General features: G+C 41.8%; 1 protein-coding gene across 16 annotated transcripts in view; it reads left to right on the forward strand.

Annotated features, from left to right (window-relative positions):
* The window catches only part of ncam1a (neural cell adhesion molecule 1a), a 307,622-nt gene extending 283,150 nt beyond the window's left edge, over positions 1-24,472 (forward strand). For 9 of the 16 annotated variants that reach the window (XM_046307011.1, XM_046307015.1, XM_046307014.1 and 6 more), the window contains 6 exons: positions 2,312-2,436; positions 2,846-3,026; positions 15,958-16,165; positions 16,389-16,505; positions 17,054-17,617; positions 21,946-24,472. In XM_046307011.1, coding sequence (XP_046162967.1) covers positions 2,312-2,436; positions 2,846-3,026; positions 15,958-16,165; positions 16,389-16,505; positions 17,054-17,617; positions 21,946-22,075 — 1,325 coding nt within the window. In that variant the 3' untranslated portion in view covers positions 22,076-24,472. Of the gene's footprint in view, positions 1-2,311; positions 2,437-2,845; positions 3,027-9,781; positions 12,232-15,957; positions 16,166-16,388; positions 16,506-17,053; positions 17,618-21,945 lie in introns of those variants that run through there. The other 7 variants (XM_046307021.1, XM_046307022.1, XM_046307024.1 and 4 more) reach the window with 4 other exon arrangements.
* The last annotated feature ends 669 nt before the right edge of the window (positions 24,473-25,141 follow it).

A 25,141-nucleotide genomic window follows, 5' to 3' on the forward strand; every position in this document is an offset into this window, starting at 1 on the left:
ATAAGCTCATTGGTTCCCACATGCAGGGATGTTTTTAAAGGGCTGAAAAAAGTGAATGGTTCGTGTGATTCAGTACAGGAAGGTAGCTCCAAGTTTTATTTACACATCATTTCCTTGCTATCCATGTCAGTTTAGAGTAAAGGATCTGACACATCAAACATTTGTCTGATGTAACATTCAGAAATTGCTAAGTATACATACACTACTGTGCAGACAAACTTAGTAATATTACTGTACAATATTTACATCAGATTTAACTAGATAAGACAACTTTTGGGGAGACCAATGGAATGTTGAGTTATTGTTGCATCAGATGAAAATGGGAACGATCATGGGACTGTCACAAATTGATGTATCGAAATATAACCAAATCACTACATATTGAATAAAAGCGGTGTTTGCATGATAGAGCATGTTTTTGTTAATATCTCTAATTCACATAACCTTAATGACTCTTCTTTCTTCTTAACATTTGAAAATTCCTCACCTCACTGGGAATGACTTTCACGACTGGATAACCTCCCTATATACCTCCCTGTACATGCCACCGTTTTGACGGGTTTTTCTTATCACTAACTCTGTTTATATCAAATCATGCTTACTCCAATACTTTTGAGTCCAATGCATTTGAGGAGAATTTAATCAGATAATCACCTGAGATCAAGATCAAGTGCCTTCATGCATGTCTGATTGACTAATTGTGTAATCACCACTGAAGTGAATGCTTGAAGTGTCATTAATTAACCAGATTCAACGTCAATTTAAATGTAGAATACAACCGTAAACATTTTTTTTAAACAGTTCAACTGCAGACATGATCTTTTTATACATTTTATGAATGATTGAAAATTAAAGACTGTACTTACCTTTTCAGGTCCAAGGTAGATGATAAATAGGAGCAGACACTGAAAAATATTATCCAATCATAGGATTTAATCAGGCTGAAAGTCAGGGAGCTTTAGGCCAAGATCCAATGGGTAGCGTGAGCAAAAGTGGAGCAGGTTTCATCTGTCTGTCTCTCACCCTATTATTGCTTATCGTTCTTAACTAATTTTGGCTGAAGTCAAAGGAGGTGATCCAAACAGACTTCCAGGCCGGAGTATCGGTGAAAGTCCAACATTAATATTCCCTGCTGCACTTCCATGGATTACTTTCGAATGCCTGGCAGGATTGCTGTTGTCTGCTGCTCTTTCACTGCCCTCTGTGGGAATAACCTGCTCTCAGAGTTCATTGGTGGATAAATATCATCAGGGTGATCAAGGGCAACAATGATCCCTCAAGCATGGCAGTGAGCTTCAAAGCTTGTACCCAGTGTGACTGAAGGTCAGGGTGTCAGGCTGCAACATTTCAGAAAAACAAAAACAAATCTGGACATTAAATAATCTCCTTTGATGTCAGCCAAAAACAAACAAATCAGTGTGCATTGCAGAAGTGCTGTAGCAGCAGCCATTTGAAACCTGATACCACCTTTTGGGGCAGTTAGTGATGGTGTGTAGTAGAATACTGGAGCTGTATGTAACATGCTGTGTTCTGCTAATTATTTTATAGCATATTCACACTGCTAACTGTGTGTAACCAATGTTCCCATGATTAATGAGTTCTGGTGATTAGAGTCTCCTCCCTACACCCTCTGTGACTGAGGTGTCATGGCTGTAAATTTGAACACTAACATCATTAGACACAGACACACTCAAGGCAAGCACACACACACTGTACATACGATGTAACACACCGACCCTCCCCTCCCAACGGACCATGATAATGTTATTAAATGTAATAGAGTAACATGTCCAATCAAGACGAGGAGGCTAATTAGCCTGTTCCCTTTTTGTCTGGAGGAGAGGACATGTAACGAGTTGCTTCTGAACGAGAATTATCTCCCCACTGGCTCTCTCCCTCACCCCACCGCCCACTGCCCTCACTGTCCCTCCATCATAACACCGTCCTTGAGTCTATGAGTGTCAAGACTGAATTTTAGCGTCTTGGAACGTCCTCTGCCGCTGCCACCGTCAAAACAGTCAATTTTTTTCTCCAGATGTACTACATTTATAGCAGTACTTACACAAAAACCAGAGGCAAGGGATTGAAATGAAGTGAGAATCCCACAGTGGCTTGGGCTTGTTAAAAATTCTAATCCCACTCCTGAAGCGAGGGCAGATTTAGTGATGTAGACTGTTCCTCCGACAATGGGAGTTAACGAGAGACAGCTGCATTCAGCCATGCCACCTAGGTTAAGGGCCCTGGGCAGGAGACTGAGCTGAGCATGTAGGCCATCACCATGGTAACTGACTGACCGCTATGTCCTGTGTAGGGGAGCCCAGTCCCCCTAAACTGGAGGGCAAGCTGCAGACCACGGGCAACGCCCTCAAGGTCAACTGGATCAAGCAGGACGATGGAGGCTCACCCATCAAACACTACCTGATAAGATACAGGGCTGTGAGTATGACGGAGCATGGAGGTTTAACACTGTGTATACCGATTTGCTTCCTGGTTTTCCCCCCAAGAGAAGCTATTCAGCATGTATTGGTTACATATCTCTCCGGTTTTATCGCACAGTCATTATTTCAGATTAGGAAAAAGCAAATATACTCATGGATACTTGAAAAACAGAAATGGATCACATGATTTGTAAAAATTGACAGATCACCATTGTGTTTTATACCTAGATTGATAAATGGTTAGTTATTCACATAGGAAGATTAATGGATGACCAAATAACAAGTGTGAATGCATGGAAACATTTACAGTGATATAAAGTGATGGGCAGTTTTCTGGAGTGTCATAGCCACGGGTGTCTTACCGAGTTAGGTCTTCTGAGTGTCTCTCTTTTTGCGACCCTCCCTAGAAGCACGTTCCGGACTGGAAGCCGGAGATCCGCTTGCCCAACGGCAGTGAGTACGTGGTGCTGAACAGCCTAGACTGGAACACGGAGTATGAGGTATACGTGGTGGCCGAGAACCAGCAGGGCAAGTCGCAGCCCGGCACCCTCTTCTTCAGGACTGCAGCAGAGCCCACCGCCATCCCAGGTACTGCCCACCCCCACCACCCGCCTGCACTGCAAGGACACATACACTTCCAACAGAGAGAGTGCCACCGTGACCCAATGTATACTGTGTTTACCCCTCCAGTTCTTCACCCAAATGGACTTCTAGTCAGGTTTTGAGACTACCTAAGCCCTGACACTTCACAGATGTAGATATCACTCCTCTGTCCTGATGTGTTAGGCGTTCATTCTGTCTTGCAATTGGCACACCCTCATCAAGTTTGTTCATCCCAAAAGAAGGTTGGAAAAAGGTCAAAGTTAGACAGACAGAAAACAGAGTAGCAAAGTCATCTTCTGACTGTCAGGGCTACATTTTAGAAACACTTTGCCCTCTGCAGTCCGCCTCAAAGCCTCAATTCCAGAGTTTGTCGCACCATTGCACAAGGCTTTGGGGTGATAAGAATTGAACAAAGACTGTGGCAGTTTGTCTCGCTGTTTGTGATGGAATAGTTTTGCACACAGTGAGTCTTTGTTGCTGTAGAGTGAGATTGGTCATTTGGTCTCAGCCTATAACCTCTCTGGCTGACATTGCTGTGCAAGTTCAGTGAGCAATAAGGTCAGGACAGATGATATCGGTCAGGCCTCAAACATTCTCTTTATGTCCATAGCAGTGCCCCTACCCTGGTGGTCACGGTCAGCTGGTGCTCTGTTGACAGTGTTGTGGTGTGAGAGGTTTGAATTTCAACTTGGGCTGCCTCCCCACTGACCAAACCTGAGCTTTGGAACCTTTTCCTTACTATTTCTCTCTTTCTCATAAATCCCTCCTTGCACTGTCGTTCTCACTTTCTCTATATGTTATTGTCTCTTACTTTCCCACCCGCACTTCTCTCTTTCTTATGTGTCTATCAGTAGCTCCATGCATCTCTCACTTTCTCTTCACCTTCTTTAGCTCTTTTTCCCTATCTTCCATGCTTCCTCTCTTTTCCATTTCCCTTCATGTCATGCACATTCTCTCTCTGACTTTTTGATGTTTCAGTGAAAGAGCATCAAAAGTCCGTGTCTCCCTCTCCTCTCTGTTTCTCTCCCCTCTTTCTCTATCTTTCTCTTCCAAAGCCAGGTTTAGTCGGTCTCAGTTCAGGCTCACTGCTGTATTTACTGACCTGAATATGTGCCTTGGCTCAGTGGGGATGCAGCCTTCAGTCTTGCATGGTGACGCGTCAACAGGATTAATGTCTTAATGCTTTACTGGAGACCTAACAGGCATCTGCCAGTGCATGGCACAGGGACTGACTTTTTCTCATCCACTTGGTGGGAACCAACCATATAGCAGTGGGAGGTTTGGATCACTTATTATTCTGTCTGAGCAGGTTCACGTGGACACCGTCCAAGTTCCCTTTTTATTTACTTCTTTATATATATATATATCTTTTTTTTAAATGTGTCCCTTTGCCGAGCTTAGCTACACATGTAGCAGTGCCAGTAATTTTAATGCGAAGCATGTGGGTATTTGAGGAAAAAACGGAGTGTATTTTTAGGCTCAACATCTGCACCGACTTAAGGTCCACAGCTGTTCTTAGTAAATATGGCCAAAAACAGGGTTGTTCCATGAAATGGTTGCCTTTTGGACATGCAAACTATATCTCTTCTTTCAACATTCAGTTGCATGGAGGATATGTTTAGCCTACAAAAAAAAAAAACATTTTCCCATCTCTGGCATTGAAATCCTATGAACTAAGAGCATTTTATCTACACGTACCACACTGGCCATGTTTACATGCGCACAGTATTCCGGATAGTAGCTCATATCCCACTTAAGATCTTATTCAGGATAAGCTTTTTATATGCACCTTTGATATCCCTGTATCCATGAATAAACAGAATATTTCTCATTTTAAAATCATATTGGTTAAGTGGAATAGAAACTGAAATCTGGACACTGATTGTTGGCCTATTTCACATGTAGCCTAATATAATAACTCCTGCAGAATTATGCATTGCTTGAAGTAAAATTATACAACAAATGTACATTTTGTTTAGGGAACAGGAGTGGAGAAGTACGATTCCTTTCCTTCAGCATCTCTTGAAAATGTGAATATGCGTGTAACTTGTTATCTTTGACACTGTAATGCAAGCGGACAGTGTTTCAACCACATAAAATATGCACCCAAGCCAACTGAAAACTTATCAGAAATGTGTTTCATCGTTTTCTCAGCTTTTAATTTCCTTAAACCCGGTCAAACTGATTACATTTTGCACGGGAACCATCTTTCCACTGTTTTGGAATTATTGTGTTTTCTCCCCGGTCCTTAATTGAAACTGAAGTTAACTAGATTACGAATGCATTCATTCTATTGACGTAAGACATTACTCTTGGGAGCACTACTTTATTTAGTTATTATTATTATTATTATTATTATTATTATTAGTTTCTAGGCCAGGGCAACAAGTTATGACAGAAGAGAAGCTGCATTTATCTAACTATATTTGACAAACAAATGGCATAGCAAATGGTCGGAAATTATAGTATGGCCTACCAAATGTTGGAAATTATAGTATGGCCTACCAAATGTTGGAAATTATAGTATGGCCTACCAAATGTTGGAAATTATAGTATGGCCTACCAAATGTTGGAAATTATAGTATGGCCTACCAAATGTTGGAAATTATAGTATGGCCTACCAAATGTTGGAAATTATAGTATGGCCTACCAAATGTTGGAAATTATAGTATGGCCTACCAAATGTTGGAAATTATAGTATGGCCTACCAAATGTTGGACATTTTAGTATGGCCTACCAAATGTTGGACATTTTAGTATGGCCTACCAAATGTTGGACATTTTAGTATGGCCTACCAAATGTTGGAAATTATAGTATGGCCTACCAAATGTTGGACATTTTAGTATGGCCTACCAAATGTTGGAAATTTTAGTATGGCCTACCAAATGTTGGAAATTATAGTATGGCCTACCAAATGTTGGAAATTATAGTATGATTTTGATTTGACATTCAGATGAAAACATCACACGACACCTATGATATGCAAAACTGAGCACGCACAGACCTCAAAAAACAACCAAATGGGATTTGTTGACATGCCATAGTATTCCGTCTAAGATCAGCATATCCCAGGCATCTTATCCAGGTTTCTCATAACCAGGATACAAGCTTTTTCATTTTATTGTAAACGGGATATGGTGTTTATATGTGTCAACTCAAAAACAAAATACTTGAGTATTCCCAAATAATAATGGGGATTTGGTGTGCATGTAAAAGGTGGTCAATGTCTGTCAACCCTGTTACGGACACCAATGTAACTGCCAACATTTTATCATTGATCAAGTATCCCTTGTACAAATAAACTCACATATAATATCAAACTCATGAAGTTACCATTGGGCCTCTAACAGGGTTGACAATAATGGGGTTTACGTAAAGACCGATGTGGTGAAGAGCATGGTGATCATGAAATTAGGAACTATACGCATGTTCCACACATAATGAAAGTTAAATCAAATTCATGTTTTCCTAGCATTAATTGAGTGAACAGGGTTGACGGGTTGAGCTCGACCACCTCAGTGAAAGATGAGAGAACAATTATAAATAGACCAGAAAGAGAGTGAAGACTTACTTATTTTTAAACCATGCTGTTCAGAAAACCCAAATGATGTCACCTGCTGTGAATAATTTAACTTGGTGGAATGGTCCATTATTTTAAAGGGGTAAATTGTTTGCATAACAGGCTTGGCCTTAAAATGACCGACAGACGTAAATGAATCACTAATATAACATCTTCCTAGTCGTGACACGGGGTTGACGGAGGGACATGTCAAAAGGCACTTCAGCAAACCTTTATTCATATGAAAAATCTGATTTATTCAATTCTCCATGTGGTCTATATTAAAGTGCACTTTGTGTAATATAACAGGCTTTTAAAATTCAATATTGGTGAATAATTTCTACTTGAAATATCAAATGGACTCAAGGCGCCCATTTCGTGGAACGACCCAACAGCTGCTGTGTCAAAAATCCAGACTCTCTCAGTGTTATATATTGGCACTGCAACATATTAGATAAATATAGATGAGTGTAGATTATATGAAATGTACTTTTCCTTTTTTGTTTACTTACTGGGCATATATACAGTGAGCTCAAAGTATTGGGACAGTGACAATTTTGTTGTTGTTTTGGCTCTGTACTCCAGCACTTTGGATTTGAAATGATGAAGTACAGCCTGTCAGCTTTAATCTGAGGGTATTTTCGTCCATATTGTGTGAACTGAAATTACAACACTTTTTGTACATAATCTCCCCATTTTAGGGGACCAAAAGTATTGGGACAAATTCACTTATGTGTATTAAATGAGTTAAAAGTGAATATATTTGGTCCAATATTCAAAGCACGCAATGACTACATCAAGCTTGTTGATTGCATTTGCTGTTTTTGGTCATTTTTAAGATTATTTTGTGCCCAATAGAAATTAATGGTAAATACTTTAAAAAAAAAAAAAAGAAGAATAGAATGTTACTAAACACTTCTATATTCATTTGGATTATACCATGATTATGGGTAATCGTGAATGAATCATGAATAATGAGTGAGAAAATTACAGATGCACAAATATCATACCCCCAAGGCATGCTAACCTCTCACAATTACAATAACATGGGAGGTTACAAACTTTCTCACTTATCATTATTCACAATTCATTCAGGATTATCTGTGATTGAGGAGCATCATCATTAATGTAGAAGTGTACTTAACTTTTTACTCCTTTAATACACACAAGTGAATTTGTCCCAAAACTTTTGGGGGACTATGTACAAAAAGTGCAATAATTTCAAAACCCAATATAGATATATTTATAGATAGAGAGATAGATAGATACAAAGTATGTGGATACCCCTTCAAATTAGTGGATTCAGCTATTTCAGCCAAACCCGTTGCTGATGGGTATATAAAATTGAGCACACCGCCATGCAATCTCCAAAGACAAACATTGGCAGTAGAATGGCCTTACTGAAGAGCTCAGTGACTTTCAATGTGGCACCGTCATAGGACGCGCCCTTTCCAACAAGTCAGTTTGTCCAAATTTTGCCCTGCTTCATCTGTACTGGTCAAGTGCTGGTATTATGAATTGGAAACGTCTAGGAGCAACAACAGCTCAGCCACGAAATGGTAGGCCACACAAGATCACAGAACGGGACTGCCAAGTGCTGAAGTGTGTAACTTCCTCTGCAAGCAACAACAGCACAAGAACTGTTCGTCGGCAGCTTCATGAAATGGGTTTCCATGGCCAAGCAGCTGCACACAAGCCTAAGATCACCATGTGCAATGCCAAACGTCAGCTGGAGTGGTGTAAAGCTCACCACCATTAGACTTGATCAGTGGAAACGCGTTCTCTAGAGTGATGAATCACGCTTCACCATCTGACAGTCCGACGGACGAATCTGGGTTTGGCAGATGCCAGGAGAACGCTGCCTGCACCAAAGCATAGTGCAAACTGTAAAGTTTGGTGGAGGAGAAATATCAGTCTGGGGCTGTTTTTCATGGTTTGGGCTAGGCCTCTTGCTTTGAGAGAAATCTTAAAGCTACAGTATAAAATGACATTCCAGACAATTCTGTGACACTTTGGGGAAGGGCCCTGTATCAGTATGACGATGCTCCCGTGCACAAAGCCATACAGAAATGGTTTGTTGAGATCGGTGTGGAAGAACTTGACTGGCCTGCACAGAGCCCTGACCTCAACCCCATCCAACACCTCTGGGATAAATTGGAACGCTGACTGCGAGCCAGGCCTAATCGCCCAACATCAGTGCCCGACACACACACACAGACAGACAGACAGACAGACAGACAGACAGACAGACAGACAGACAGACAGACAGACAGACAGACAGACAGACAGACAGACAGACAGACAGACAGACAGACAGACAGAGACAGACAGACAGACAGACAGACAGTAAACTTCAATCGATGTCCCTCAGTGCAGGTCAAGTAAAAAAATAAGGAAAGGTTGAATAATTGGAAATATTGACCCACGTGATTCATTTGTTTGAGCATGCTCAATACTGTGTGCAAGGACCACTGGAGTTCTAAATTGACCAATCCAAATCTCCCCAGCTAAGGTTGACATTGAGTAAAGCTATAAAAAGCTATTCACTTTTGCAGTTTTAGTAACATGAGATCACCCATTAAACCATTCCAACTACCATCTGATATCGCCTTGACATTGCACCAGTTTTTGAATGTGTGTTTTGCTTGGGCAACTCTACTTGCCATGGAAAATTTGATTTGATCTCTCTTGGATGTGTGCTCACGTTCAGGGGATAGCCCATCATTTAATTGATACAAACATATGTGTTTATGTATGCGTCTTTTTCAACATTTCCCCATCACCCTGCACCTTTGAACTTTCTCTGACCTTTCACCTTTGCATGCTGTGATAGACGTCATTTGCTGTGCTACTAACATACTTTTTTAGTATTACTTTGATCCTCTAACTTGCTTGGATTTGCTTTTTTATTCCTTTGTTTATTCTCAATGAATCTTTCAAACTTGCGTTTTTGTATTTATGACCTATTTTCTATGTCTTTTTTTTCTCTCTCCCTTTCCCTTCTTCTCTCCCACCTCCCCTTCTGTCCTTGTCCTGTCTTCACGTGTAATGTTGGGCACTATGTGGACCATAACATTTGTCATACATACTATTTTGTTGTATTTTTTGGTGTAAAATTGTATTTTCCAATTTTTTGCTATGAATATCTCTGTGAACAAACTTTGGTGTGTTTTGGCCTCAGCTACCCTTGGTTCCTCGTGTGTGACGTACACTCTGGCATCTCTCATGCTCTCCACGCTGACTGTGTTCTTGCTCTCATAAACTGTGTCTCGCTCAATGAGAGAGGATAGCTTGGCCTTTCAAATCTCGGCCAGACCCCTTTGTTTTCTATGCCTTTTGACCCTTGTGCAGACACACACACAAGATGAAGAATCAAGATATCAGTTTCATGTTAAATGGTTAAAATGGGGTGCTTGATACTTATATCATTCTGAATGTTAATTTTTTTTATCATCAATGTTTATTTTGCATAATGAAAAAAATATGGATTTGAATAAGGCAGCATTGTTTGTGAAAAAGTTCTGTCATACCACAGAATGGAATTGAGTCCTATTGGGAAATTGTGAGAAAAAAACTGTGCCTACCTTATGTATATCTGGATACAAGCTTAAATTGTCATTGTTCCCATTGTACATAAAAGGGAAGGCACACGTTTCAGAGGAATTTTTGTATTGGTTAAGATTGGTCATGAAGATTAAGACATCTCACGTTTTTTACGTCTTCTTTTCATAGTCATAAGGCTCCTTTTGAAAGGGATGGCTATATGAAGGACGAGCTACTGCCTTGTCTGTTTGACGCTCATTCAAAACATGTTTTGTGTACATAATCTTTTAAAAAGTTCAAAACTAAATACAGGCTGTTCTTTTGGTTGTTTCTTTTTGCTCTTCTTTTACCTGAAAACAGAAAATGCTTAACATTTATGCTACAGCTGTTTAATACAAATCTGTCAGTCATTTTCAGTAATGTGAAATAATTATATTATATGACACATTTTTGTAAGTACATACCAGTGTGTTTCCATGCTGTAATCATTGTAGGTTTTAAGAAGATATGATAAAATAGTGTTAACTTTTTTCGACATAATAACGGCTAGAGCTCTAGACTTACATTCTGAAATGCAAGTGTGTGACACAGTGCTGAATTCTGTTGACTGTTCATCCTCAGAAATGCCAAGGTTGTTTTATCCCATATCTTGTGCTTGTCTGAAGCTTTAACAAAGTGTCTTATATTGTGGCGGCCCATTTCTGGGGTTGTAAACTAAGGTTAGGACTGTCCCTAAAGCCTGGCTGCACTTAAAACACCCTGCCATGGGAAAGAGTGATAGATGTCCTTTGTTCAAAATTCAGATTAGCATTTTGTGATGAGTCTTCTCCCAGTTTTGGTCTCCCCACCATTTTAAATGGATCGGAAGGTAATAAAGTGATGCACCGGGAGTTTGGCTCCTGGATTCGCATGTGCCAATCACATTGTTTGGTTCTTCTTTCATACAAGCAAGTGCCACTCCTCAGAAGCATCCGGCAAGTTTTCATAGGCGACTGCCGGTTGAGATCGAGTTTGATAGCTGTGGCTTTTATGAAATAAAGTAGGAAGAGCTAACTGTCATGAGATAACAAGCACAATATGTGCATAGTTTAGAACCTCTGTGGGTACCCATATGTTCACTTTTTTAATCCATGCAGTACCTGATAAGCTTAACCATACTGTACCACTGTGCTTCATACAATCGGAGTCACACCCAGAGGGCAAAACTGGTTGCAATGATGTCAGGCCAACGTCCTTGGTGACATACATGGTCAGGTTGCATACTGACTGTAAAGGGACCAGTGACCATATTACAACCAAAATATTTTGTCTTTTCCAGGCATTTTGATGCCATAAAAGATGTCTTAACTTTGCTCTAATTTGACCAGAAAACCAGTTTACAACCAGAAAACGACAACATTATGACATCCGATGCAAAATGTTACACGCTGGGTAGGACACTGATGCTTCATACGGTAATGACTATTATCTCTTGGAGAATTTTTTTCAATTGGCTTTATTGACTGTGTTTCTGTCTTACTTCCTGTATTCTGTTTGTTATCTGCAAGATATGAAAAAAAGGTGCGTCAAAAATATATTTCATGCTCCTTGTTGACACAGCATGGCTCTGTTTCTCCATTTCCGAGAAAGCTTTGTGAGGCGGCCCCTTCGGTGTTAAAATGTGTGATGTGATTTATCGCACTTCTTAAGATGCAGCGGGAAAACAAGAATTGTCACCCTGCCCTGCAGGTAGATGCTTATGCTCTCTCCCACTCTTAGCAACAGCAGTAAATAAAGAGCTGCCGGTCGGAGCTATTGCCGCCACAGAGGTTGACTCAACTTTATAGACTTTCAGAGAATATGACGAATCAATGTGAGAGGAAATAACAATTGGCTGCTCTGCTGTACTCTGCCTCTCTTTAGAGGTCTTATGCCTTACAGCTAATTGCTGCTCACTGTAGCTTGGAGCCAAGCCAGCGATTTGCCAGGACTTTGTTTAAGAGTTGTTCCCCAGCACTGCAGCAGTCACTGAAAAGTATTTTCCTATCAGCTCCCTGGTGCATGGTATTAATAATTCAGCTGCCCTCCAATGCATTAGCTTTACCCATATGAGGGGTATAATTAAGCAATAAGGCTCGAGGAGGTGTGGTATATGGCCAATATACCACAGCTAAGGGCTGTTCTTAAGCACGCTGCAACGCGGAGTGCCTGTCCACAGCCCTTTGCCGTGGTATATTGGTCATATACCACAAACCCCAGAGGTGCCTTATTGCTATTATAAACTGGTTATCAACATAATTAGAGCAAGAGAAATACATGTTTTGTCATACCCATGGTATACGGTCTGATATGCCGTGGCTGTCAGCCAATCAGCATTCAGGGCTCGAAACACCCAGTTTATAATGAGGGTTATATCAACAACTGTAATTTAAAGCCGTTTCATCAGAGGCAGAAACACTTCGCACTAGATTTATAGGAATGTATACCACAGGTATCCATTTTGGCTCAAATCTGGTGACTCACTTAGATGATGACCTTTTTGACCATTTACTATCATTTCCCAGATTAGATTTTGATATGATTTGAAAGTTTTCCATTTGCAACGTACAGTATTAGTATATATTGCATGGTGCTAAATCTTTGTCAACTATTGCCAATTAATATTTTTTTAAACTTATTGTTATATCATCCCTCTCTATGCTTAATGTAGACTGGTGAAATTATAGAATAGCTTTCTATATTTGCCTACAACCAAACCGTATGCAGTCAACAACATTATTTCAAAGAAGTGACAGATATAATACACTCCGGTCTGACAAGACGATTACATTATACAAATACATCAATCAAGTGTGTGTGTGTGTGTGTGTGTGTGTGTGTGTGTGTGTGTGTGTGTGTGTGTGTGTGTGTGTGTGTGTGTGTGTGTGTGTGTGTGTGTGTGTGTGTGTGTGTGTGTGTGTGTGTGTGTGTGTGTGTGTGTGTGTGTTTGTGTTTGTGTTTGTGAATTTGTGTTTCTGCCACACAAAGTATCCTCCCTCTCAAGGTACCAGTGTATATAGAGTGGATTTGCATACAGATGCACATCTTCATTGTGCAGCCGAGTCTGTCTCCTTACACACATTTGTAAGCCAGTGATACTGGAGCCCAAACGTCGGCTACTGTTTGCCAAAATCACTGTGTGTGTTACAGTAAGATAAGACCCAGGCTTCCTGGTCGTTTGGAGGGAACGCTGGAATACGAGACGGAGCAAAAATCTCAACACATTTCAATGGGAATTTTGCTTTGCTGATTTTTTTACATGTTTTATTTTTTAAATGAAAGACTTCCTTCTTGTGCATTTCATTGAACTCAGAAAGGGAACAATGTCAATGAAATTACATGATGGTTCATATGACCCAAATAAATGCCTACCTTGAAGCCTACCGTGTTTGATAAGTGATGGTTTTCCAGTAAATCATAGAATTATTCAAGTACATTTTGTTGCATTGATTCTACTGTGAATACTGTGTGGTGTGTGAGTCTGACATTTGGACATCCTGATATTCTCAATATGACAAGAGCAAAGAGTAAGTCCAAATCGAGGATTGCCTGTGTGTTGCTTTAATTCAGAATATAAACTGTCTCATATTTGACACCTAACAGAGCTAACTGGAATTGAATTTTGTTCTGTCATCATAATTCTATCTAACCTGTTTGCCATGTGTAGAGCATTATGTGTCAAATCAACCATACTCCAAATGCTCTTGTTTGATTTGAATTAAATTTTAGATTATTCTGTTTGATCAAATCTCCGATCTCATTTTGTGTCTGTTTACTGAATGCAAATTAGCTGCAAATGATTTCCAAATTTGATTGTGTGAGATTGATTTGACACAAAGCATAGTAATAATTTTTTTGTGAAACACATTAATCTGTTTAACAGTTTTGTGGTTGGGTTACAAGCTCGTATTAATTCTGTTCATGATCATGTGTGGTGTGTGTGTGTCGAAGGCAGAGTATTAACAGTGTGGATACGTGGTCATCCATTGTAGTGGAGAGATGCATACAGTGCCTTCAGAAAGTATTTATGTCCCTTGACTTATTCCACATTTTGGTGTGTTACAGCCTGAATTCAAAATGGATTAAATGTATATTCTTTCTCACTCATCTACACACAATATCCCATAATGACAAAAGTTTTTTTTAAATGTTTGCAAATTTATTGAAAATGAAATACAGAAATATTTCATTTACATAAGTATTCACACCCCTGGGTCAATACTTTCTAGAAGCACCTTTGTCAGCAATTACAGCTGTGATTCTTTCTGGGTAGGTCTCTAAGAGCTTATTTTTTTATTCTGTTCTTTTCAATCTGTCAATTAGGTTAGTGTTGTGGAGGAACTACAAAGTTGTTGATCAACCTTAGTTTTCTCCCATCACAGCCAATAAACTCTGTAACTGTTTTAAAGTCACCATTGGCCTCATGGTGAAATCCTTAAGCAGTTTCCTTCCTCTCCGGTAATTGAGTTAGGGCGGACGCCTGTGTCTTTGTAGTGACTGGGTGTATTGATACACCAGCCAAAGTGTAATTAATAACTTCACCAAGCTCAAATGGATATTTGTTTGCTTTTTTATTTTTACCTATCTAATTATTATTATTATTATTATTATTATGTGATCTGTAAGCACATTTTTACTCCTGAACTTAATTAGGCTTGCCATAACAAAGGAGTTGAATACTTATTGACTCTAGACATTTCAGCTTTTCCTTTTTTATTAAAAACTAATCCATTAATCCATTTCATCTCTAAATTCAGGCTGTAACACAACAAAATGTGGAAAAAGTCAAGGGATGTGACTATTGTAAATTCTTATTAATATTGTAGTATTTTACATATTCCTGGATATTAATTTTCTGGTAAGTACTGTTGCTTCATGAAAACACAATCCATTGCCTTTGTTTTGTGCCCTTCTTATAGGCTTTATTTCCACATTGTTTATTTGTTTGTGTGCAGGATTCATCTATGTAAAAGAGATTTAAACATATTTGCATAATGTTTGATTGATTTTACTGTCTTTCCACTGCCTTTTGCTTTCTCTTACAACTGGCAACAATAATGAGAGTGGGTAAGCGACAGACTCATATTGGGTCATAAAGGCATATAGACCCGTATAGGAAGTGATGATAAAACAAGCATCTTTATTTAATGAACCAGGTGCTCCAATGGTTGACTGTTTTATGATTTTTGATTGATGCCCCATTAGACTTCCTTCATGTTCTGATGTTTAGATTTGATTAGTGTAGGATGTCGTGATGGGCATGTCTGGTGTGTGACCCTAATATGGCTGATACATGTCGTGTGTCTAACATTAACTTGGATAATAACTGATCGTTGTTTATTGGTTGAATGCAACTAATGCAATGCGTTGTGATTTCTCTCGGCCCAAGTGTGTATTTTTTGATAATCTGATTATCAACCTATTTTTAAAGTCTTAACAGATCAAAATGAGTTGTTTTTTTCTGTGTAGCATCACTCTGATGTATTTTTAGTAGAATATGTAATGATTTGGCCCAGAACCTGTTCAAAGAACAACAACACACTTGACACCTGGAGAGAAGCAGTCTGACAGTATGAAGTTATGGATGAAAGGGTGGAGATTAATACTGACCCTAATGCAACGTTTCTCTGTCTCTATCTCGTCCTCTCTCTCCAACGTTCTCTTTAACTCCCTCTCTCCCCGTTTCTCTTCCTCCCTCCAACTTTCTCTCCAACCCTCTAACTTTCTCTCCATGCTTTCGGTCTCTATTACTCTCTCTCTCTTCCTCCCTTCGTCCTTCCCTCTCCTTCCTTCCAGACACTATGCATAGCGGCTCAGGCCTAGGCACAGGGGCCATCGTGGGGATCCTCATTGTGGTCTTTGTGCTGCTGCTGGTGGGCGTCGACGTCACTTGCTACTTCCTCAACAAGTGCGGCCTCGTCATGTGCATTGCCGTCAACTTCTGCGGCAAGTCTGGACCCGGAGCCAAGAGCAAGGACCTCGAGGAGGGCAAGGCGGCGTTCACGTGAGTCTCTCTTCTTATCTGCTCCCTGGATCCCTTGCTCTTCTCTCTGAAATGCTGTATGCAATTTGAGTGTCCTGTTCATCCAGCATCCCACAGTAGCTGCTCTCAGACAACGGACCACAGTTTGACAGGGCAGAAGTGCAGGATTTTTAAAACAAAAATGACTCACTACAATGTGCTTGCACTGCACCAGCATTTATTTAAAATACTTTTCCCATTACAGGAAGGATGAGTCCAAGGGGCCCATTGTGGAGGTGAGGACGGAGGAGGAGCGCACTCCTAACCATGAAGGAGGGGGGCCTACAGAGCCTAACGAGACCACCCCTCTGACTGAGCCTGAGTGAGTACTCAGCACTGGCTGTGGGTAGACCCCCTGCTCTGGGGTTGCCCTACACTGGCAAACCCATACTAATCCTGTAATATGACTATGCATAAAACATACTTCTTATTCCATAATGACAGCAGTTGAGTGTTTTGATCATGTGTTTGCTGACATATTGGCTAAACTAATTGTTCAAATAATGGGAGAATGGAACATCAAAACCTGATACTGAAGATGTGCTCGGATGTTTGTTGTTTACACTGATGGTAGAAAAAATAGTTGTTGTACTAACAGCCTCGAACATTTAATAACTTGGACCCTAAACCCTTAAGCACCTGTTTTGATTTAATTTTCTTTAGTTTGCTTAAGATGGTGTCTATGTCAAAACCTCACTCCACTTTAACATTTTGATTCTCTAGTTCTTTGCTTTATCACTGCATGTAGCACTCACTCTGGATGTCTGTCTGTGCCTTGGCCTCACCCCCCTACCCCTCCCTGCTCTCTTTTTCCTCTCACCTTCTTGCGGCTCGATGGCTCTTCTCTTTCCTGCTTTCCTCTCTTCACAGGCCCGCTGCTGACACTACCGCCACGGTGGTGGACTTGCTCCCTTCTGTCGCCACTAACTCTGAACCTGTCACTGAGAGCTTTAGCACAACCCAGAACAGCCCAGCTAGCGAGAGCACCACTCTCACTTCCAGCGCAGCTGCCCCAACCCCTGTCCCGGCTGAGTCCAAAACTGCCCCCAAAACCTCCCCTAAAAGCAAACCTGCCCCCGTCCCCCAGTCCAGCACGGCCAAACCTAGCACCCCCGCCTCCCAGCGTGCCACCCAATCTGACGTAGCTCCCCTCGTTGACCTAAGCGAGGCTCCTAAAGCCACACCCTCGTCTGACCCCAAGCCCTCGACCCCCACAGCCCCATCCTCGAAGCCAGTCAAGGTCCCCTCCAACCCACCCTCTGCCACAGCCGATGCCGCACCACAGAGCCAGCCCGAGTCTGTCCAAAGCCCCTCCGCCACCAGCAGTCAGAATAAGGACTTACAGATAGACGGCCTGGCCAAGGATGTGTTTGATGCCCCAGGCAAAGGCTCCAAGGCCCCGGCAGACTCCACTGCTGCACCCGCCCAGGACGAGTATGACCCCCCCCTCCTCCTCCTCCTAGTCTGTTTTACTGTGTCTGTCCTCGCTCACCCTCTATCACCACCTCCTACTATGTCCTGTTCTCATAGTGATGGTCTCTCTCTCTCTCTCTCTCTCTCTCTCTCTCACATCAGGAGTTTTACCAAATCTGATAGATACGACGGAATTATGGTCCTGATATTACTGCCACAATCATTTCTGCGGTTGTTATCTCCTGAAAACAATCTTTCTTCGCAACAATACAAAGCCATTTCGATCAGCGCCGTATGAAAGGGCTTTGTTCTCGGCGGAAGCTAGTACATTTCAGTCTTATCTCAGGCAAACCCTAAGGATGATCAGGCGAGCTCTGTAGAGCGTTATTCCAGGAGCTTGCTCCGATTGCACCCTCTCTCTTGTCCCATGCTTTTCACCCATAACACCCCAAACATAAAACAGAGATCAGTGATGAATGTCAGGACTTAATGTATCCGTTCGTGGCAATGGGGCTCTCGTCATCGGCATGATGAAACATGACTCTTGAACGGGCAGATATATCTTCATAAGTCTAGCGGGTCTGACGCATCTCCTCCTCCCCGGGCTCCACAGTGATTTGTCTGCCACACGACAACCAACCAGTCTTGCCAGGCATCTTACAGGCTTACTAGATTCCTGAGCTTGTCCACTGAGGACACCTTGTTCCTCTCCTGCGGAGGTAGAATATTCTCCTCCGCAGGGTGTGCTACAGAATACTGATCCCTCTGTACATTCAAAGGACTAGTGTTAGACTATGCCAGCCTTGTTATGTGGACAGTCCTTAGATGGTACTTTTATTTGACTTAGCTGTCCGACTTGTTTGACAGACAGCCCTGAAGGCTGGTTTCGAAGGCCACCCCTAAGAGGTTGACCTTGGACACCCTCGGATCATCAATGTTTGAAAGCCCATTGGGCTCTTGCTTTCCCCATTTCCCATGCTTTTCCCTCTTGCTTTTCCCATGGTTCCCCTCAGCCAAAACATAGGCACTTAGTTTATCTGCATTCTGGCTGTGGCGAGCATGCATAAACACCAGCCTCTTTAGTACCTGGGACCTGCCGAACTTGGCTGCAAACATAGATGTCCACAGGGCATGAACAGGAATGGGGACTATTCAAATAGTTACAAGACACTTTTGTTTCTTCCTTCTCTTTTCGTTGATCAACGGTTTGTTCGCCCCCCCCCCCCTTCCTCACCTCCCTTTGCTGCCTTTGAGCATTGGGCTCACGCTTCTATGTCTGCCGCTGTCAGCTCTGAGCCCAGGGCCCCATGTGCGAACTGCTTTAATCAGTGCAGAAAGCAAACAGAGCCGCTACACTCTCCCAATCTCAGAATGGAGGACTGTTTATATATTAAGGCAGAATGAAACTGCGGGATTGCAGGATGATTTGGCCCCCCACAGCATTGTACACACACACAGACACACAGCTCTCCCCTCCAGCTGACATGTGCACACACACACACACACAGCTCTCCCCTCCAGCTGACATGTAGCTACAGTAAAGTGCAGCTGGCAGATGTAACTGCTCCTCCACATCTGGGTGCTAACAAACAGACAACTACTCGGTTCCTCTGTTTTCATCCATTATATCGTTATATTGGACAGATATCGAGTTCCACTGAGATTTATCTTCCTTGCCTCCCAATATTATCCACACCAAGGTTCCCATAGCAACAGGGGCAGAGTTCACCCTCCAGCCAGTCCAGACCAGGCTAGCCTAGTTTCCCCTGCCCTGGCTAAGGCCAGGCTGCTTAACAGACCCTGTCATCAATGATCATGGTTGTCAATGGCAGTTTGTCCTCCAGGCGATAACAACACTACACTTGTATAGCTGGGGTGGCAGCGTAGCCTAGTGGTTAGAGCGTTGGACTAGTAACCAGAAGGTTGCGAGTTCAAACCCCCGAGCTGACAAGGTACAAATCTGTCGTTCTGCCCCTGAACAGGCAGTTAACCCACTGTTCCCAGGCCGTCATTGAAAATAAGAATATGTTCTTAACTGACTTGCCTGGTTAAATAAAGGTTAAAAAAAAATATATAAAAAATATAAAAAATCCAACGCCGTTACCCTAATTAGCTACATTTATGTCACCTTAGCAGGATTCGTGGAGAAAAGCCTTTCAGGCTCCCAGTTTATCTTCATTGTCTAGCACAGGGATGGGCAACTCCAGTCCACAGGGGCCTGATTGGTGTGACACTTTTTCTCCATCCCTAGCAAACACAGCTGATTAATCAAATTGCATTCTAAACTGAAAGTCATGATTCGGTGATTATTGGAGTCAGGTGTGTTAGCTGTGGTTCAGGCCCTCGAGGACTGGAATTGCCCACCCCTGGTCTAACAGCTCATTTGCCTGATTTGCTATTTGTTTTGGTGGTTGTTTTGCTACACAAACTTTATTTGTCCCCGTTGATACCATTCCTGTGCTACTCTCTACTGCCAAGGTCAGTCAGTGCTGAGATCAATGACCCTATAACTTCCTCCGGCAGCCAACCTGGCCATTTCATGAGGACGCTACTCTGACACGTTCAACCGCAGGGCGATACAGCACCAGACGTCTGACAGGGAACGCTACCCTTGAGGTGACAAAATATCCACTGTAATAGTCCTTTCCTTGCCAGGTTGAAGGTGGCCTGAGGTTTCCCACTCTTTCACAGTGGCCGGCAGAGTGCATTGGCCCTGACCCTGCCAAAGAGGAAAGCACATTTTCACTGATGCTACTAATCCCCGCTGAGCCGCAAGGCGGTGGGTGGTGGTCTTGAAACACGCATAGCCAGCCGGGCGGTCACCCACTGTGGCCAGCAGCAGCAGTCCACCCAGAGAGGTTTATTATGGACAAGGTAATGGAAGTCCTGCTGCTGTAGTGATCAAGCCCAAATCTCTGGGATCAGTTACCTTTTGTGGAGTCTGGGTGACAGTAGGAGCCAGATCCCGGTGGACTCCAACAAAGCCCAGTCCACCGGCGGATGGTGTAGATAGTAACCTAAGACCCTTTTCGCTTTGAGGCCGCCATAATGACCCACAATGCATCTGTCACTAATGGAGACTCACGTCTTTATCAGCAATCATCAGTTACCCCAGTTCCTTGTTGACTCTGTCACTGCCCTTTTATACAGGGGCTGTTCACCAATGAGTCACCCTGGTAGTAGAATAGATGGTTTCCCAGGTACGATACGATGCCATGGTAGGTGAAATTCTCCAACATGGTTCTTTGCCGTACAGAGTACCGTACTACTCAGTTAGCCTGGGAGTCCTCGGGCTTAGTTCTTACCAGAGAGAGGCCAAGTCCATCCTCATTATCTAGCCCATAGTCATTATTCATCACCTGAAGTGTTTATTTGAAGAATATAATTTGAACAGGAAAGCACGGTACCAGAGGTTGATGAAAAGCATAGGTCAACTGAGGCACAACGCGCCAATGAAGACTTATGCCAATTCACTCCAGAATTCTCAGCTCTACAGCTTTATCCGTTTTGATCATTCATTAGCATTTATGATTAGGCTGACAGATACAGGCCCAAAAGTTAGTTTTTTTCCCTTGACAGTCAATCAATACAAACTAACCCCAGACTAATCATAGAGGGAAAAGCAATTTGCTGTGAAGTGGACTAGACTGCTCTGTCACATCTGATGAGATACAAGTTAGGCTTCATTTCATTTAATTATCAAAGTGCGATTTGCATGACTTGTGAAACTGCACGACTAGGAGAAAATGTCTGGCCCAGTCACAAAGCTCATGTACTTTACTGCACTTTTGGATAGAATGAAAGATAGTAATCAGTGACACATTTAGTGACCACCAGACCAAAGGGATAAACGACAATGAGGTGTCATTTTGTTGCAGTCTTGAAGTGGATGTTATGTAGAACAGTCATTGACTGAATGTTGGATGTTTTTTCTCCATTCTCCGTTTCTCCCCATTCATCATTCGCTCCTCCTTCAAGTCAGACCATCTGTACCGCCTCCCAGTGTTGCTTCGTATTGATGTTCTGTTCCAGTGTGCCGTTCCCTCATGTACTGTATCTCTGCTCTCTCAATATAATATAACCATGCATTCTCCCATGAAACGGCTGTGACATCTGCGTGACCGTCTTTGATGTCGGGATAGGATAGCAGAGCAGATCCTGTTATGTGTGAAATGCATTTGGTTCCAGGGGCTACACGTTGCCTCAAAAACCTGAAGCAACTGTTTTTTTTTCCCCTTCTTTTTTTTAAGACGAAATGCCGCTTAGAACAGACAGTTGTGTGCTGCAAGGGATTGGTATTCATCACTTAATGAATCTCTCTTTTTGTGTGGTTCTCTCCTTCCTTTCAGCGGTAAAATCATGACAGGCGATAAAAGTAAAGCCCCGGAGACAGCGACAGAGGTGAAGAAAGCCCTGTCTGAGGTTAAGACAGTCCCCAACGAAGCTGCAAAGACAAATGGCAACGAGAGCAAAGCATGATCCCGACAGCGAGAAGGGAGGGGGGTCGGGTGCACCACGGTCACAGACCTCCAGAGGGAACGAAAATGTCGCACACCACTCCCGTCAAACAACAAAAAGCTCAATAAAAGGGTGTTTTTCTTCAGTGTCTTCTATGAGTTCTCCGAGCAAAAGATGAGTTTGTTAGACATGTAGAGCGGGAATAAGACCTAATGCACCCGCTTTAGTGTTTCTTTATCTGTTATTCCTTTTGTCATTTTCTCTGTGTTCACGTGAAGGAAAATCCTTACCTCTAGTTCACTCTCCTTGACCTCCTTTTATATGTAACATCAACGTCACCAGTCTTTTAAATGGGACAGAAGCTAAGTATCATTGGCACAGATAACCATGGGAGTTGTAGCTTTACTTCAGAACAATGCCTTTACGATGTGCACACACCTGACCCACACACTATTTCCAGTTATGTTCTCTTTTGTTATGCAGTAATGCCATCGTTATTTCCACTGCTAATGGATTTTTGGGTACTTTTTTCATGTTTTGTTGTGTGTTCAAATAATGTGCAGAAGTAACTGCATGTTATTGTATCTTTATTTTTCATGTATAATTTGAGAACTAGAGAGAGCATATTTTTTCATATGTGGTTGTCTTTTGTTTTATTTTTTGTTCTTGAATGTTTACATTGTGTTAACTCTGTCCCAAGATTGTGTAGACACAACAAAAACAAAAGAAGACACAGCAGAAAGACAATGTTTATTCCACAGTTATAGAGGTCGGAGTTGGCGGTTAGCATTACGCAATTTATCGTCTCTAAGATTAAATGTTTTGATTCATTTGTTTTGGCAAATATATGAACACACTTTCTCTAACACACAAATACACACACCTCTATATGTTCTTAATGAATGATCCTATTAGATGAGCTGTGGACCTGTTCCACTCCAGGGGTTTCAGGGCTCTGCTTTAACCCCGGAAATGTTGCAGGTCCCAAGGGGTCACAGGAGGAGACGGGCATACAGAGTAGCATGGCTTATGGGAGAATGATGTAATCAAAGGCCGGATATGAGTGGTAGCAGCTGAATGTATGAACAGAAGTCCTTAAAATAGCCTAGAAACAGTCTTATTTATTCCCCCATTTGATGGCTTTGTCCCATAACTTCAGAATACTGTGCCTGTTGCGAACAGCACTTCCAATTTAGTGATTGATTGGGCTTCATCTCAAAATGCAAGGGAATAAAAATGTATGTTTTGTGTTTTTCAGCATATTTTATGCATATAAACAAATGTAATGGCCGGATTTATACATTTCTTATTTAAGCCATAGTACTCCGGTGTGGATTTGGTCAAATCAAAAAAATATTAAATCTGACCTTTTTGTACAGCGTTTCTCATACTTTAGACTGCAAGCTTGTGCGCTGTGAATGCGTGAATATCCTAGTGTGAATACGTGTTCTTTGTCATAGAATTAAAATATGCATAGTTTGGTTGTGAAAGGTATAGCTAATAGTACAGACAACAAAAAAGTTCCATGAAAAACCATGAAAGCAATGAGCAGACGAAAACAAGAAAACAAAATAAGAAGACGGTGCCTTCTGAAACGTCAAAATGGCAGCACGCGTTCCATCCTGCTCAGTGTCTGCTTGTTCTAGGAGGTGACAGCATAAGGTTTCGTGTCCTAGTTCTGTCCATTGCTATTCCTTCACTACACAGTCCAAGGAAAACACACAGGAAGAGTACTGACAATGTAACTGGTTTGTAAACTGTGAAATGACTAAACCGCTGCGTCATTGTGTTAGTGCATAAACTCAGCTCGGAGGGGGTGAAAATGGAGGTGGTCAGTTGTGTCCACATCGTTGTCACAAGGATCCTCATTCACTGGTTCTCCATGTGACTTAATGCAAAATAAAATGTTCTCCCCAAACAAACAAGGAAAAACAAGATCCATTCCAATGATTAACTCATGATCACTACACCAAAAGTTGTTTCACACAAACACAACTTTGGACATGATCAAATATTTCCAATCCCAATTGGCTCAAATGACTTGCAGTCATGGTTGGTCTTCAAAACCGAACATCATTAATGAAGGAAAATGTATTTTTTTCTTGACCTGAAACACGCATGCAATGTACTCTTATCTTGGATTTCATTGGTGTGGCAGCACTGAAAGGTTCCTGAAAAAGGAATTGACAAAGGCTTTATCTGTTGTACATTGATCTCTTGAAGTGTTCTGTAAACTGTCTGTTCCGAACTTTTTTGTTTTCTTCAAAATAGACATCAAGTGCTTTTACTCCACAAGGCTCTGTAATGTAAAGAGGTGTGCTCAAATGACACAGTTTCTGATTAAATGTGTATAAACCATTCCTAACCATGTAATAAAAAAAAAAGATATGGGTTTCTCTTGACCCCAAAAAAGCTGGACTGCTGTGGCTTTTGACCTGTATGTTCAAATGCTATGATAATGTGGGACCAATTCCTATGTACGTTTACATTGACATTTTCATTAGTGTACTGTGCCATGAAACTTATTTCAGGAAAGAAGTCGGGGGAACAAAAAAAAAAACGATTTTCAAAAACTTTAGAAATGCCATGAGAAAGGGAAAAACGCTCTTTCTCTCTGACTTCCTGAAAGTAACCACTCACCTGACACCGTTGGCTTGGTGAAAGTGAGGTGTCACCGTATTGCTTCCACCTCACCAAGCATGCCAGTTTATTTCAAGGAATACAGGAAGTACGGAAGCGTTTTTTTTCAAGTATTTGAATGGAGTCTAGGGCCATGTTCAGTACGAAAACATTGTGGAATGTTGCAGATAGAATTGCCATGATTAGAGATTACGTGATTGCTTAGTCTATATAAAGATAGGTTCTACATCATACATTTCTATCTTAATGTTGGCCAATGTTGTGACCTGCTGAACATTGCCCAGGCAATCCAACGAGGTTTGGAGTCTCTTACTCGATAGCCAAACGATAGCCAAACAAAAGTTGGTCATGTGACATTTTGAGTCAGATAAGGGCGTTTTCCCCTCCAAGATGTTTCCCAGAGACCTCCATTCTCATTCTTACCCACCATTCCCTGCTTTTGGGGCC

Source organism: Oncorhynchus gorbuscha, linkage group LG16 (assembly GCF_021184085.1).
Source record: "Oncorhynchus gorbuscha isolate QuinsamMale2020 ecotype Even-year linkage group LG16, OgorEven_v1.0, whole genome shotgun sequence".
Lineage (NCBI taxonomy): Eukaryota > Metazoa > Chordata > Actinopteri > Salmoniformes > Salmonidae > Oncorhynchus > Oncorhynchus gorbuscha.